This window comes from Xiphias gladius, chromosome 24 (genome assembly GCF_016859285.1).
Source record: "Xiphias gladius isolate SHS-SW01 ecotype Sanya breed wild chromosome 24, ASM1685928v1, whole genome shotgun sequence".
Lineage (NCBI taxonomy): Eukaryota > Metazoa > Chordata > Actinopteri > Istiophoriformes > Xiphiidae > Xiphias > Xiphias gladius.
Window position 1 is genome coordinate 9,830,179 of NC_053423.1, and position 14,389 is coordinate 9,844,567.

At 44.9% G+C, this 14,389-nt stretch overlaps 2 protein-coding genes across 4 annotated transcripts in view; one reads left to right on the forward strand and one right to left on the reverse strand.

The window, feature by feature from the left end:
* LOC120786222 (oxysterol-binding protein-related protein 3-like) overlaps positions 1–245 on the reverse strand; it is an 18,739-nt gene extending 18,494 nt beyond the window's left edge. Inside the window, exon 1 of the mRNA XM_040121518.1 lies at positions 116–245. The gene's annotated coding sequence lies outside the window, so the exon portion shown is untranslated. The remainder of the gene's footprint in view (positions 1–115) is intronic.
* tril (TLR4 interactor with leucine-rich repeats) lies at positions 228–13,859 on the forward strand. 3 transcript variants are annotated; one of them, XM_040121515.1, is made up of 4 exons: positions 445–535; positions 1,252–1,339; positions 10,598–10,636; positions 10,758–13,859. In XM_040121515.1, exon 4 carries the CDS (start codon positions 10,870–10,872, stop codon positions 13,348–13,350), a length of 2,481 nt encoding a protein of 826 aa, XP_039977449.1. In that variant the 5' UTR covers positions 445–535; positions 1,252–1,339; positions 10,598–10,636; positions 10,758–10,869; the 3' UTR covers positions 13,351–13,859. The 3 variants fall into 3 exon arrangements, with proteins under 3 accessions (XP_039977451.1, XP_039977450.1, XP_039977449.1); XM_040121517.1 differs by lacking the exons at positions 445–535; positions 1,252–1,339; positions 10,598–10,636 and adding an exon at positions 228–311; XM_040121516.1 differs by lacking the exons at positions 445–535; positions 1,252–1,339; positions 10,598–10,636 and adding an exon at positions 386–421.
* The last annotated feature ends 530 nt before the right edge of the window (positions 13,860–14,389 follow it).

Below are 14,389 nucleotides of genomic sequence, written 5' to 3' on the forward strand. Positions count from 1 at the left end.
GAGCGCCGTCAACTCCGCCGCCTGATTCAAACGGAAGCCGGGCGGCAACAGCGAAAACGACGGACATAGAATTCACACGAGTCATGAGTTAAGGGTGGAAGAAAGACACGCTTACGGTTCTGTGGCGAAAGCTACGGCATCCCCTCTCCCAGCAGTAAAGACGCACCGTACCTGACTCCGGGCTTCGGCTCCTCGCCTCGATGCCGGAGCGTTGTGGACGGGGAGGGGTTTGCTTTGGTGGGCAGGAGTGACCGGCGCCGTCCGTAGCCAATCGCCACCGGGGCCGTGGCGAAAGGGGGCGGGGGCTGGAGGTAGGGCGGGCCCGTCTTTGAGCAGACGACGGAGTGACGTCAACAAAAATGTGAACGAGAAGGGGAGAGAGGGGAAAAAAACCAAAAAAAAAAACCCAGGTGAGAGTTAGGTAAGTTCCAGTTGTCGGAGCGACGCAAAGTCACACGAATACACGTTTAGTGTGGTGCTGTATGTTAATGTATCACTGTATGTTTCTGTTTTACCCTCACTCTCGTTTCAAAAGGTAAGACAGTCAATAACACACAGGTTTTTACATGTGTTACATTGTCTCGTGTCCAGTCCGCCTTGTAGCCCAAACGAACCAAATGCTGTTGGATTTCCAAAGAGGAAACAAGTCAACTTCTAAATATCTGACCATAACACTTCCAGCCCAAAACTGGCTTTTACAGAACAAATTAGGCAGCTTCGGAGGTCAGAGAAAGTCATACACCATCAATGTTACTCAAGTAAAAAAGCTCCGAGCTCCAGAAAATGGGCCGTTATCAAATTAGGGATGCAACTAACTTATTTTCATTACTGAGTCATCTGCCACTGATTTAAGTGATTTATCGTGAAAAAAATTAAGTTAAAATTAAGTTCAATTTCCTAAAGCCCAAGTTATGTCATCAAATTGTTTAGGTTTTTTTTCTTTGTTTTAACCCCAAAAAACTTACACGTATGCAGTTCATTATCACTAAAGACAAAGAAAAGCAGCTAATTTGTAACTAGAACAATCGGGGACTGTTTGGTATTTTGCCATGAAAAACACTTAAAAGACTGTCGAAATAGTTGCCAACGATTTCAAATGGACTAATCCATGTATTGTTTCAGCTCTGCAATGTCTTTCATATTTTTACTCTATGGAGCCCTCTGTTCATATATAAAAGCCAGTAGGTGTGGAGATACACACCTACTGGCTTAATAATCTGTCTGGTCTAATTGCTTCATAACATGATGCAGAGTCCAGTGACAGATTGTTTGGTCCTTCTCCTCACAAACTCTGGTTGCAAAAGATGGCTTTACCCAGTGCTGACTGATTTCTGAAACGGTGAGTAAGAGAGAGAAGTTGTGTGTGTGTGTGTGTGTGTGTGTGTGTGTGTGTGTGTGTGTGTGTGTGTGTGCACCCAGGCAGAATGAGCGTGTGGGCGAACTACGACCACGTGCTTGTGTGTTTCTACTTGACGTCCTTCTTTCGCTGATGAAGTTATGCCCGTCATGTCTTCTTCGGAGAAAGCCCTGCTTAGTCACTCCACCTCTGCTGTCCTTGTATCCAAGCCACCTTCATGCTTTGGATGTGTTTACCCAACAAAACAAATTTCCCCCTTTGCATGGGCATGAGGTTGCCACTTCCTGCCCGGGCTTATTTCTATAGCAACAGAGCAAAGGGAAGACATGAAAAGGGGGGCGGAACGTCTTTGACAGGGAGAGTCAGAGCTGGGTGTGTCCAGAAACTCAGAGCTGACAAATCTAATAGTCCTGTTTGAACTTCAAAGGAATGTAGGCCTACTGCATCAGGACTGACTAAGAGACACTGAATGCTGATTGCGGATATGTAGCAGTGGGATGTTGTAAGTTGAACAGGCATTAAGAGGAGGTTGTTATTGGTGCTTGTATCACAGATCCTTTCATTTTCCAACCCAGGTGGATTCGCCTGTGCATATCTAAACAGTGCACATTTGTAGCCACAAGGGAACACACCCTTGCATACCTGACGCCAGAGACAAACACTCTGAAACACGCCAATGTACACATATACAGATGCGGTGAGGTGGCGATCCTGAGAATGCACCAGACATACGCTGACTTTCCAGTAGATAATGTAATACAAGGGGATAAATACACTTTTAAGTCTGTGTAAACTACTATAGCTATTTAAATCCCTTATCACCTTTCTTTCCCTCACAGTACCCACACACTGACACACACATACTATGCGAGCAGATTGTGTATGGCAGCGTCATCTATAGGTTAGATATGGTTACTGCACACTGAGCAGCTTGCATTCATGCTGGAAATTGAAAGACCCTTGTTGTGCTGAGTGCTGCTGGTTGTCAGCCAGATGATCTGGACTTTTGAACATAGGGGTTGGGTGGGTGGGGGGGGGTATATTGTTTTGGACTGCATCATAAGGTCTGTAATTTACTTCGCTAAGTGCACTGTGCAATTTGAACTTTTAAGTGTAAGGAGGGGGCAACACCCTTCTACCAGAGGACCTCATAGCCTCCCTCTTGGTCTTAGAAGTTGAAGTGCCCTCAAGACACTGACAGAGTCTCTGTTCTGTAGCTGAACCCGACCTCCGATCCTGGGCTAGATTAACCCACTAGGGGGCCCTGTGGGCAAAAGTTATCTGCTGCCCCCACATCAGCCCTGTTCCTCCCACTCTCTGTGTAGCATGTATGTATTAGTTAGTGTTTAGTCATTTGTATGTGGTAATTTTATTAAGCGCAGTTTTATTCAGACAAAATGCACCATGCAAGAACAATATATACTGAAAATTACAAAGGCCTTGAAATTATTTTAAACATGGGAAGCCTACAAAAGATGGGGCCTCAAGATGAATTGATAATGCAGGCTTTGCCTTAAGGCTCCTATTCAGTTTATATTGTAATTTAGAGGTACATATATTATTAAACAAATCTACAGTCATGCTAGTGCCTCTGTGAGGCTGCACTTAGGCATAGCAGTCCTTTGAGCTAAATGCTAACAGCTGATGTTTAGCAGGTACTGTATAATGTTTGTTAGCATGCTAATAGTTTCTAATTAGCCCAAAGCTCAAAGTACATCTGGGGCTGATGGCAGTCATTAGTTTTGCAGGTATTTCGTCCTGAACCAAATATTGGGAAGACTGAAACTTTGACTTTTGATACAGACATTTTACTCTTATTTATATATGCCAACCCTTTGGTGACACTAGAGGAAAAGATTATTAAAATGAATGTCTGTACAAAACTTCATGGCAATGCATCCATCCAATTTAATTCAAAGGGTTTCACAAAAAATATTACATTAACTCCTCCCTTGAGATGCTTTGTCAGGTTTTTTTTTTTAGATATTTTCTGGCAAAGTCTAATCTGGCCTTTTTGTTCTTGAGTGTTACCAGTGGTTTGCACCTTCTGGTAAACCCTCTGTATTTACATCCTTGAAGGCTTCTCTTGATCGTAGACATTGACAATGATACGCCTACCTCCTCGAGAGGGTTCATGACCTGTCTAGATTTTGTGAAGGGATTTTTCTTCGCCATGAAAAGAACTCTGCGGTCATCCACTTTAGTTGTCTTCTGTGGTCTTCCAGGCCTTTTGCTGAGCTCACCAGTGGATTCCTTCTTTTTAAGAATGTACCAAATTATTTATCTGGCCACTCCTATCTGTCTCATAGGTTTGTTTTGTTTTATTTCAACCTAATGATGGCCTCCTTCATTTGGATCGACACCTCTTTGGACGGCATATTGAGAGTTCCCATGAACAGCAACCAAATGCAAATACAACAGTTAGTATCAACTCCAGACCTTTTATCTACTCAATTTGTCATGAAATAGACACACCTGGCCATGAAACGGATCAATTGTAAATTTGCCAATTACTTTTGAGCCTCTGAAAATGAGGGACTATGTAAAAAAATGGCTGTAATTCCTAAACGGCTATTATTATATTTTTGTGAAACCCCTTGAATTAAAGCTGAAAGTCTACACTTCAATCACATCTTGATGGCTTTGTTTCAAATCCATTGTGGTGGTGTACAGAGGCAAAATAATGAAAATTGAGTCACTGTCCAAATACTTATGGACCTAACTCTATTTCAGTATGGACCAAACTAATTGCCAAACCAGCACACCTCCACCTGGAGTCCCCTGGGTCCCTGAGGGTCTGGGTCCAGGGTCAGTTGCCCGCTTTGCTTAGTTGGTAATCTAGCCTTGTTTAGAACTCTATGTGAAGAAGGAGGCAAGCAAAAACAAAGTTTCTCAGAAGGGATCAGCACTCAAATACAATATTACTGAACTGTTGCCTCCATATGCTATAATGTTGCATGTCTGCAGAGGGCGACGTTGCACAGAAGCAAAACAGTGTGGGGACTCTGGGTTGACAGCTGCAGATCAGATGTCTCAGCTCTATAAATTACCGACTGTTACTTTTGCTTTAATGACTCACAAAGCCCACATTTTTTTGTACTCTTGTTTGTGACTGGTTTTTTGCATTGTGTTAGATTGAGTGATGCTAATCCGGAGTACATGTGCATATGTGCAATTTTATGCCTGCTTTCATGTCATTGTGTGTGCTGGTGTAGCCCTGCACAGCTTATCACGGTTTTCAGGGTGTTTGAGTTTTTGAGTATGAGTGTTATCTTCTGTGCGGCTCAGTGATCTAAAGATCTTAAGGCATTACGTTCTCTCGGTGTCATTACGTGATCGAGGCTGATTATGTGCATGCAGACAGTTTCTATCAGACTTTGTAGTTCAAAGGGTTGCCCTCCCAGTACACACACACACACATACACACACACACACACACACACACACACACACACACACACACACTATCCTTTATACTACCCTCCTTATTCCTCTATCTCCCCCTCCAGTCTCTCCACCCTTTCAACAGGGCAAAAGCATACTCTAATTTTTTCCAGATGTCGAGTACCTCCCTTCCCCTTTTCCTTGCTCTATTCCCTCCATCTTAACTCTCACAGGGTTGACTGAAACCCCAAAAGTTATGCCACCCCTCCTTTCCTCCCTCACCAACCACCCCCCACCCCCACTCCCCGCCTCGCTCAACATATTGGTCTCAAAGACAAAACGTGACCCCTGGAGGTCAGGCAAGAGAGGCTGCCGCTCTCCCAAAGCAGAAAGGAATGTTGTGCAAATGCATTTCCCACATTGCATGATGGGCTAGTGTTGTTGTAATCAGCCATTTGGTTCATGGTGCAATTTCAGAGTGCCAGCTGTTTATGACATGCTCATTTGCTCTGATTTTGATGTGACTGTTATACTTTTTGGAGCAGAGTGATGATTTGTAGAGATCTCTCTTTCAGTTGCTGCAACTGGACTCTGTCCCCTCTGCTCTTTCCCTCAATCTTGCTCTCCTTTTCTCCCTCCTGAGATGGGAACCAGCTGGGAGAGTTGATTAGGGGAGCATTGGGAATGTGGAGGGTTGCAGGCATGGGGCCCAGGTGTTCCCTCTACTCTTTTTCTCGAATTTATATACAATTAGGTCCACCTAAAATGTGGCTTCATCTTCTGTATAACATACAGTAAAACAGAGGGTCTTCAGTCTCTGCTCACAGCGGCATATCAGTGCAGTTGCAGACACGTGCTGCACAGAGGGGATAGATTTTCTTTCACCAGCTCCCTCTAAGTGCATAAACACACTCACTCATCCACTCACAAACATACAAGCGCACACACACCGTTAATGTGTGTGAGCAGGGACTAGATCTTTGATTCCTAGCTCTAGCTAAAGCACTTAATGATCCCAGCAGCTGTTGGTCATGTAAACTCTCCTCACACACACACACACACACACACACACACACACACACACACACAATTCCACCTCCTCATTCCCTCTTTCTTTCCTTTTGTTTTGCCCTCCCTCCTTTACTCCTGCATACTGATTCGTTGAAGGACCCAAAAAATACATCAAGTAATAGTTCACACATAGACACAAAAACTGTGATTATGACACATGATTATAAACATGCAAAAGTACATGTATCCACAAATGGACCAACACATGCTTTCAGACCCTGCCAACACACTGGGACAATTTGTTTGAAATATTTCCTATTGATTAGAGCACCGTTGGAGGGCTAATCTGACCAAAGCAGCTGTTCATCGTCATTCATTGCAGCCCATCCTTTATACTGATTACTATGATAAGCTCCAGACATGTGCTAGTTTCATGCAGTGTTATGTTACCAGGAAGCGTCCCACATGGATTGTCTCTGTGATGCATGTTAGGCCCGCAGGGAATAAATGAGCCGCAGAGATCCCTGCATTCTGAGGTACAATAGGATGCATATGTTTCCACTCGCACAACTTCCTGCAAGCTTGTGACTTTGTGTGAGGCTCATTAGTCCCTACACTGTGAGTCCTGCTGTCCTTCTCTATATGGGTGCATTTTTGTAGGTCTCTATGTTTGGTATACATGATAAATGATCACTTCAACGGGTTTCACCCCCTGTTTCTTATGTGCTTTTGTGTTCCTTTGTGTAATTGTGTGCATGTGCTAAACCCATATGTGTGTGCATTATTTGGTCGTGGCATGGTAAATTGCAGCATTTTAGCCTTGCTATATGCTTTTACATGTATTAATTTCATTAAGATCTGAATTAAACAATATTCAGCTGGAGAGCAGATGTGGAAAAAAGTACTGACATTCATTAAAAGAATACTTTCACATTTGGGAAAATTCACTTACTGAGAGTTAGTTGAGAAGATCAACACCACTCTCGTGTCTGTACGGTAAATATGAAGCTACTACAGGCAGCCGGTTAGCTTAGCTGAGCCTATATACTGGACACAGAGGGAAACAGCTAGCCTGGCTGTGTGCAGAGGGAACAAAATCAACCTATGAGCACTTTAGAGCTCACTAATTAACGAGTTATATCTTGTTTGTTTAGTCTGTACAGAAAACAAAAGTGTGAAACACAAGATGTTGTCTTTTTACAGTGAGGTTGTGTGCCAGTCCTTCTCTTGCCTTGGTCGGTCAGGTTGCCAGGTAATCATCAAAAGTTGCTGCACCCCACAAATAAATATATATATATATCCCAAAATGTGAAACTATTCCTTTAAGAAGTAGTACCTCAATACAGAATTCTTAAAAAAGCAAATGTTTAAGTCTTGCATTCAAAAATTATCACCAATAAAATGTACCTCAGCTTTAAAAAGGTTCTCATTCATTCACAGAATATTTAATTATTAACACACTTATCTAAGCAGCATTTTTACATTATTTGGTCGTATGTGTTTAAACTGCTTCGTGTATGTTTCAACTCCAATACAACATCTGTAGTGTTGTGACTGCTTTTAATCTGTAGGTTTAAATCATGAAATAAATTTAATTCATTCATCCATTCATCTACACTCCAGTTCCACTTACTCAATCAAAACTCGAGTTTTTGACTTTATCACGTTTGTTATCATCAGCAGATGAAGTTTATCATTTGTCATGTGGTGTGTCTGGAATTACTCCCTATTTCCTATATAGTGCAGCATATTTACCCTCCATCATTTTATTTAAGTGTCTGAATTCTGAGTGTGTAAACGTATCTACTATATGGGGCCCCTCAAAAATTCCACAATGGAATGAAGACAGTTGTGTCCAATGGCATGTACACTGTTTTTTGCCAGCAATACCACAATGCAATGCTCCCAATTTTATTCATGCAAAAATTACTGTTGTGAAAAGCACCAAGAGTTAAAAGCACAATATCTCCTTTTGAACTACAGTGGAGTAAAAATATAAAAAGGCACAAAATGTAAATATACAGTTTCTTAAGTAAATGTATTTAGTTACTTTCCACCTCTTCTAAGGATAAAGTTTATGGAATACAAACCATGTATAATAATTCTTATTGCTGCTTGGGCAACAAAACTGACTTTATACCTTCACCACAAATACTTGCTCTCCCTCATTCATAGAGAAGCTGTTTCAACACCTGAAGACTGTGCAGGAGAAATGTAACCCTCCCGGACGACCTGCATACGCGGCACCATCAGCTCATTTACATGCACATGCAAGCACAAACTCACCTGCTCTGACCTAGATACTCTTTATTTCACGCAGACAAACTTTTGAGCGCACATACACACATTTGTCCTTCCCAAGGAACAGGCACAGTCAGGTGCAGACAGATATACAAGCCCTTCTCTCTCTCTCTCTCTCTCTCTTTCTCCCCGTGATGGAATTAGGTTTCCCACATACACACTCTGTCTCTCTCTCTCTCTACTGTGAGACTGAAATGACATATGGCTGGTTGATTGGACAGTGAGGGGCCCGATTAGAGGGGAGCAAGAGGCGATGAAAGGATGGGCTGGTGAAACCAGCCTGCAGCCTTTATTGTGTGCAGGCACGGGCAGGCAGCTCTTTGCGGGGTCCTCCGTGCTGCCTATTGTGCCGGTGCCTTTGTGAATCTGGGTCAAGTCCAGAACACTTCTTCCCTCACAAAAATCTCTGTCTACATCAGTTTAACATTGCACTCGCTTCCCCGGCTCCTCTGATCCCCGGCTCTCACTTTCCACAGACGGTTTTATCTCTGTTGTTTATCTTGTTTCCATATTTCATTCTATCTGTCCATCTCACTTACACGCTGGATTCTCTTGGGAATGACTCTTTACCCCTTGTCCAAATGTTACTACATAAACGTTAATACTTTCATTTTATCTCTGAGGCTATAGTCAAAGCCAGTCTATGCCGACGAAATCTTTTGAGTATTCCTTTCAACTATGACACAGACCAGGCGACCATAAAACAACTGCATTGGTCCTGCTGTGTCTGAGACCAGAACTAAGGGAGGGTTGCGGGCGGGGGGGGGGCTTGGGTTCAGAAATACTGTAGAGAAATGGCCAGACAGGAAATGACCTCCCAGAGAGAGGGGGCTTCCCCAAGGGTTGGATTTCTCTCTGTCTTTCTTTCTCTCATACACAGACGTTCGCTCACGCACAGGGCTATAGTTGCTGACTATGATGTCTACCAGCCGATATGCATTAGAATGAGACCAATCAGGGAGAGCGCCTGCTCTGTGCTGGAAATGCAGAGCGCTGCATCAGTTGTGCATTAGCTTGGCTCTGGAAACCATTGCATCACTTGTATTTCAAGGGTGGTTGAAAAAGCGTGTGTGTGTGTGTGTGTGTGTGTGTGTGTGTGTGTGTGTGTGTGTGTGTGTGTGTGTGTGTGAGAGAGAGAGAGACTTTGTGTGCTTGAGTGAATTATGACTGCATATCCTTCCCATGGTTCACAAATCTCTATTCATTAACATCACCTGTTGCAATTGAGAGTGCGTGAAAACCAGTTAGAAAGTGAACAGAGAAGTTGAAGTAGACGGCAAAGAGTCGAGAGTAAACAGTGGAAATATTTAGCTAAAACTAATTAATAAACTGTAAATGGATGAGGAGTCGAAATGTTTAACTGAACCTTGACCAAGGTAACCGAGGCATTGACGATTCAATTGCATGGAAAAAATATTCTAACAGTGTCCAGCTTTATAGTTAAAACTCATGGGAAACACGAACTGAAGGCTGTGGAGGTACATGACACAGAAAAGGGTTAGGAACCACTGATTTAGGCTGTGTGTTGGCCATGTCAGTGGGTAAGCACTGTTCCTCCTCTGCTATAAATGTGCAGATGTCTTGGCAGTGACACCGCATGCTTTTCAGACTGGAATGGAACAGGAACCTTCATGTAGCATCATTCTTCAGTCTGCACAACATCTTCCCATGCTTCACTCAGTGTGCATTTATTTCCCCTCTTTTAGGCTGGAGCTCTTTAACTCCGATTTGGCACCTCTCCTCGCCAGTCTTAACGCACACTTCACGACCCGGATTCCTCATCCGCAAGTGTGAGCCATCTGTGCTCCTGGCGGCCCCGGCCGCGCAGGGCGCCTTAATGAGAGCATGGTAAATTACAGTTGGGCTGCATAATGGTGGCGTTCCTACTGCACAGACTAGGGTGCATGCGGGGCTGTTGACGTGTTGATTGTAGCTTTACTCGCTTTGTGTATGCAATGTCTGTACCGGGCAGACTGGATGTCCTCTGGGTCGCAGAGTACATGGCTGTTCACTCCCTCGCTTTTATGCATCTAGATGATCAAAACCAATGACAATATGAGTCGAAGAGTTTTGTTTAAACTCGTCTTATGAGTGACTGATTTGTTCCGTTTGCACCCTCCTGCGAGGGAATCCGACACTTTGGGGTTCTCTTGGGATTCCGTGGGAAGGAAATCTTCCTGTCTGCTTTGTCCATAACAGGGATCCGATCCAGATCTCAGACCCCCGGTTGCTGCGGGGGCGCGCAGAAAACTCGGTCAAAGGGTTTCTCAGTCTCTCTCTCCCTCCCTCTCTCACTGTGGACTCGTTGGTGTGTCTCTGTGTGTTTGACTGCCCGCGTGCACGCGCACAACTCTGGATCTCGTGCGTCAAGATTTGTGCACATCTGTTTTTGGCAAGGTCGTAGAGTTGCGGAGGAGGGACTACTTCACTGTGTGTGTGTGTGTGTGTGTGTGTGTGTGTGTGTGTGTGTGTGTGTCTGAGCACGCTCTGCGCCTGAACTCTACTGTTTTTTTTTTTTTTTTTGCGGATCTCTGTAATTCGCAGCAGATGACCACTTGGGGGGATGGAGGCTTTACTGGGGAGGTGAGCGTTTCCTCACACAGCATCAGAGCGCGCTGCACAAATCAATTGCCTTATACATGATGCTGCTCAGCGATGCGGCCATGCGCTTGATCAATACACCATTTTTCTCTCCACTTTTCAGAGCAAAAAGTGGATTATGGTCTCCAGCCTGAGGGAAGAGGGGGGCGACTGCACCTGAACAACAGGACGCGAATGCCGCATCAGTCTCGGGCTGTGCCAGCCGCGCTCTGGGAATGGATACCGGCAGTTTCCTGGCGGGGACATGCTTTCTCCTGCTGTCGCTCAATGGGTTCATCTCCTGCTCGCCGGCGACAAGCTTTTGTCCCGACCGCTGCGATTGTCAGCACCCGCAGCACCTAATGTGCACCAACCGCGGGTTGCGCACTGTGCCCAAACCCGCCCTGCGGGTGCCCGAGGAGGTGCTGATCTTCAGCCTTGGGGGTAACTTCATCGGTAACATCTCTGCCTTCGACTTCACACGGTACAGTGACCTTGTAAGGTTAAATTTACAGTACAATCAAATACAAACTATTCACTCCAAAGCATTTGAGAAACTCTCCAAGCTAGAAGAGCTGTACTTGGGACATAATCTTTTATCTAATGTACCTGCTGGAACTCTACAGCCCTTGAGGAGATTAACTATTCTCTATGGAAATAATAATTACATTAAAAAAATTACACCAGAGCTCTTTGCCAACTTGGATAATCTCGTCAAATTGCGCCTAGATGGCAACTCAATAGAAGTTCTGCAGGACTCTGTTTTCAAAAGTTTGACCAGTCTACATTATCTCCACCTAGAATCCAACAAACTGCAGCATATTCACAGAAACGCCTTCTCTAAACTAGCCAACCTGCGCTTTCTAAACCTGGCCCACAACAAGCAGTCAGCCGTGCGCAATGTCCTCACTTTTTCCCAACTCAAAGCTTTGACAACTTTGCTGCTGTCTGAAAATGAGATCCAACACATTGGAAACCACGTCTTCCAAAACCTGAGAAAGCTGTCCAAACTGTCCCTGAGCAACAACAGGATCTCCCGTCTGGACAGCAGGGCTCTGAAGGGGCTGTCGAGCCTCAGAGAACTGCTGATTGACGGCAACGGACTGGAGGAAATCCCCGCCGGTCTCCTCGATCCTCTGGAGCAAATAGAGGAGCTGGACTTCAGTCGCAACCGTATTTCCAACGTGGACTCTTTGGCTTTTACGCAGCTTAAGCACCTGAGAGTGCTGAAGCTGAAGAACAACTTTCTCACCAGTCTGTCTGGTGACATTTTTGCCCTCAACAACGTGCTTTACGACCTGGATCTCCACGGCAACAACTGGACGTGCGACTGTCGCCTGGAGGAGCTGAAGAGATGGATGACTGCTGCACATTCTCAGGGCAAATTGTTGACTGTTTTTGTGCAATGTCATCACCCTGCAACTCTGAGGGGGAAATATCTGGACTATGTGAACAGCTCCCAGCTGCAGCCCCTCGGGAACTGGACCCACTTGTGTCGGAGCCAAGCTGGGCCTGAGGAGAGTCGGGGAGGGGGTGTACTGGTAAAAGTGGAGGGAAAAGAAATAACAGATGCAATAAAGGAGGAGGAGAGAGGTGGAGAAGGTCAGGTGGAAGAGTCAGAAGGTGTAGATTTTAGACAGGGAAACAGGGGTGGGGTGATGTTGAGCAAAGAAGCAGAAAAATGGAGAAAAGAGGGACAGGAAGAGGTGGGAATCCAGGGAGACCAGGGGGGTCCAGAGGTGGCAGAACCCTCCTCCTCACTGGACAGAAAGAAACCAAAAAAGGAGTCACTCAGTCCAAGGTCACGACCTGCAGCAGAGGCAGCTGGGAAAAGAGCCAAAGGGAGACGAAGGTCAAATGTCATTTTCAGAACGGATCCACCAGCCATTTCCACATCAAGTCGCAGAAACCCTATTGATTTAAACACAGTGCCAACCACAACTTCGTCTGGGCAGTCAGGAGAAAAGTTTGATCTTTTCAGGTCAGATCAGGAGGAGGCTCTGCCTGTAATCACAGATCCATGTGTGTTCAACCGCCATTTCATCACCAATGTTTCAGTGGATCAAGTGACATCTAGTACTGTCACCGTCTACTGGACCACAAGGGATCATCACCGCTACACGCCAGGACTTGGGCCGGGTCTGGACGAAGTCCACTACCGGATTCTGTTTGACCGGTTTGGCGCTCCAGATCGCTTCCCCCGTTACGTTTATGCCCGCGGCACAGCTCGCTCTGTGACCCTTCGAGAACTCAGCTCAGACTTGACCTACATGGTCTGTGTGGAAGGAGTAGTCGGAGGATCTGTTTGCCAAGTCGCCCCTCGGGACCACTGCGCAGGATTGGTCACTCTCCCTGAGGTATTCAGTGGTGGAGGCACGCTGACCTCTGACCTCCAGCTGGCGACAGTGGCGACACTGGCCGGAAACGCCGTGCTGCTGCTCGTCATTGGTGGAGTCTGGCTGGGGCGGAGCTTGAAGAGGAGGCTGCAGAGGAGGAAGTCGGCCGTGCATGTGCGCCACATGTACTCCACCAGGCGCCCGTTTCGTCCCACCATGGCGTCTACCTCTGTGTCCACTGACTTCACCAGCTACCAAACCAGTCGTCCAGCGCGACTTGCACCTCTAGAGGAGGGGGATCTCATTGAGTTCCCCTGTGACCGCTTTCTGGACAACAGCAGCGGTCGTAGAGACAGTGACATGCAGAGATTCTCCGACTAGAACTATGAAAACCCTAAGAAATGTTGACACTGTACAGCTTTTAGAATCCAAAAACTACCAAGTCCTCTTAGTTGACACAGAGCAGTATCACATTGTGGCTCTGAACAATCCCCCACCGCTTTTTATTTGACCACAAGAAAACTGTTCTAGTGACAATAGAACAGCTGAGCTCACCAAGGCCTTTTCAGACACCAGGGGAAGTCCAGTACCTCTGACTTCCTCTTCTTGCTTTGTGCCTTTCCTTCTTTCATTTCCTCGCACCTGTGAGTGTTTCTAAATGTGTCATTTGCTGTGAGTGCAAGTGTGTATTCATGAATGATGGACCACTGATTTCAACTATGGTGCTAATTTTATGTTCATAGACATCATATCGTCTCATATTTGTACAGTATGTAATGATGGCTGCTGGTTGGCAGGAAAAAAAAAAGCCCTTGTTTTGTATCACATCTATTATGTTTTATACTTTTATACAGAACTTTGTATAATTTTGCTTTACACAAAGAAGTAAAATCCCCAACAATGTGACTGGTTTGTCATTTGAGTCTTTATGGATGATTTACTGCTACAATGTAATATATCCGTGGCTTTAAAATATCTTTTACATATTCCAATGATTTTACAAAGTACTAGGAGATTATATTTCTCGAAATATTGGAATATATAGAGTACCCTATATATATACACATATAAAAATAAGACATTCATACACAAGGATTATTTGCATTAAGTTCTTGAACTCCAGGCTGCCTTTTGCTCCCTTTGTTTTTGGTGTTATGATGTAGCCATTACATGGCTCAGCCAAGCAGGCACGATGTTCTTATTTTCATGATGCTACTACTGGCTATATTAGCTTTAACATAATATATTTCTTGTATTTTGAAATATGGAGAAATTAGGAGATATTTTTCCTTTGCAACTATTTAGTGCTTTAGAGGGAGACATAAAGAGTGTGTGAGGGTGGGGAAGGTAACAGCAATAGCTTGTTAGAGAAGTAAGTGTGTGCGTGCGTGCACGTGCATCCACACTTTTGCATGCGTGT

Coding starts and splice junctions, on each gene's coding strand:
- tril (XM_040121517.1), top strand. CDS start 10,870: ATGGATACCGGCAGTTTCCTGGCGGGGACATGCTTTCTCCTGCTGTCG.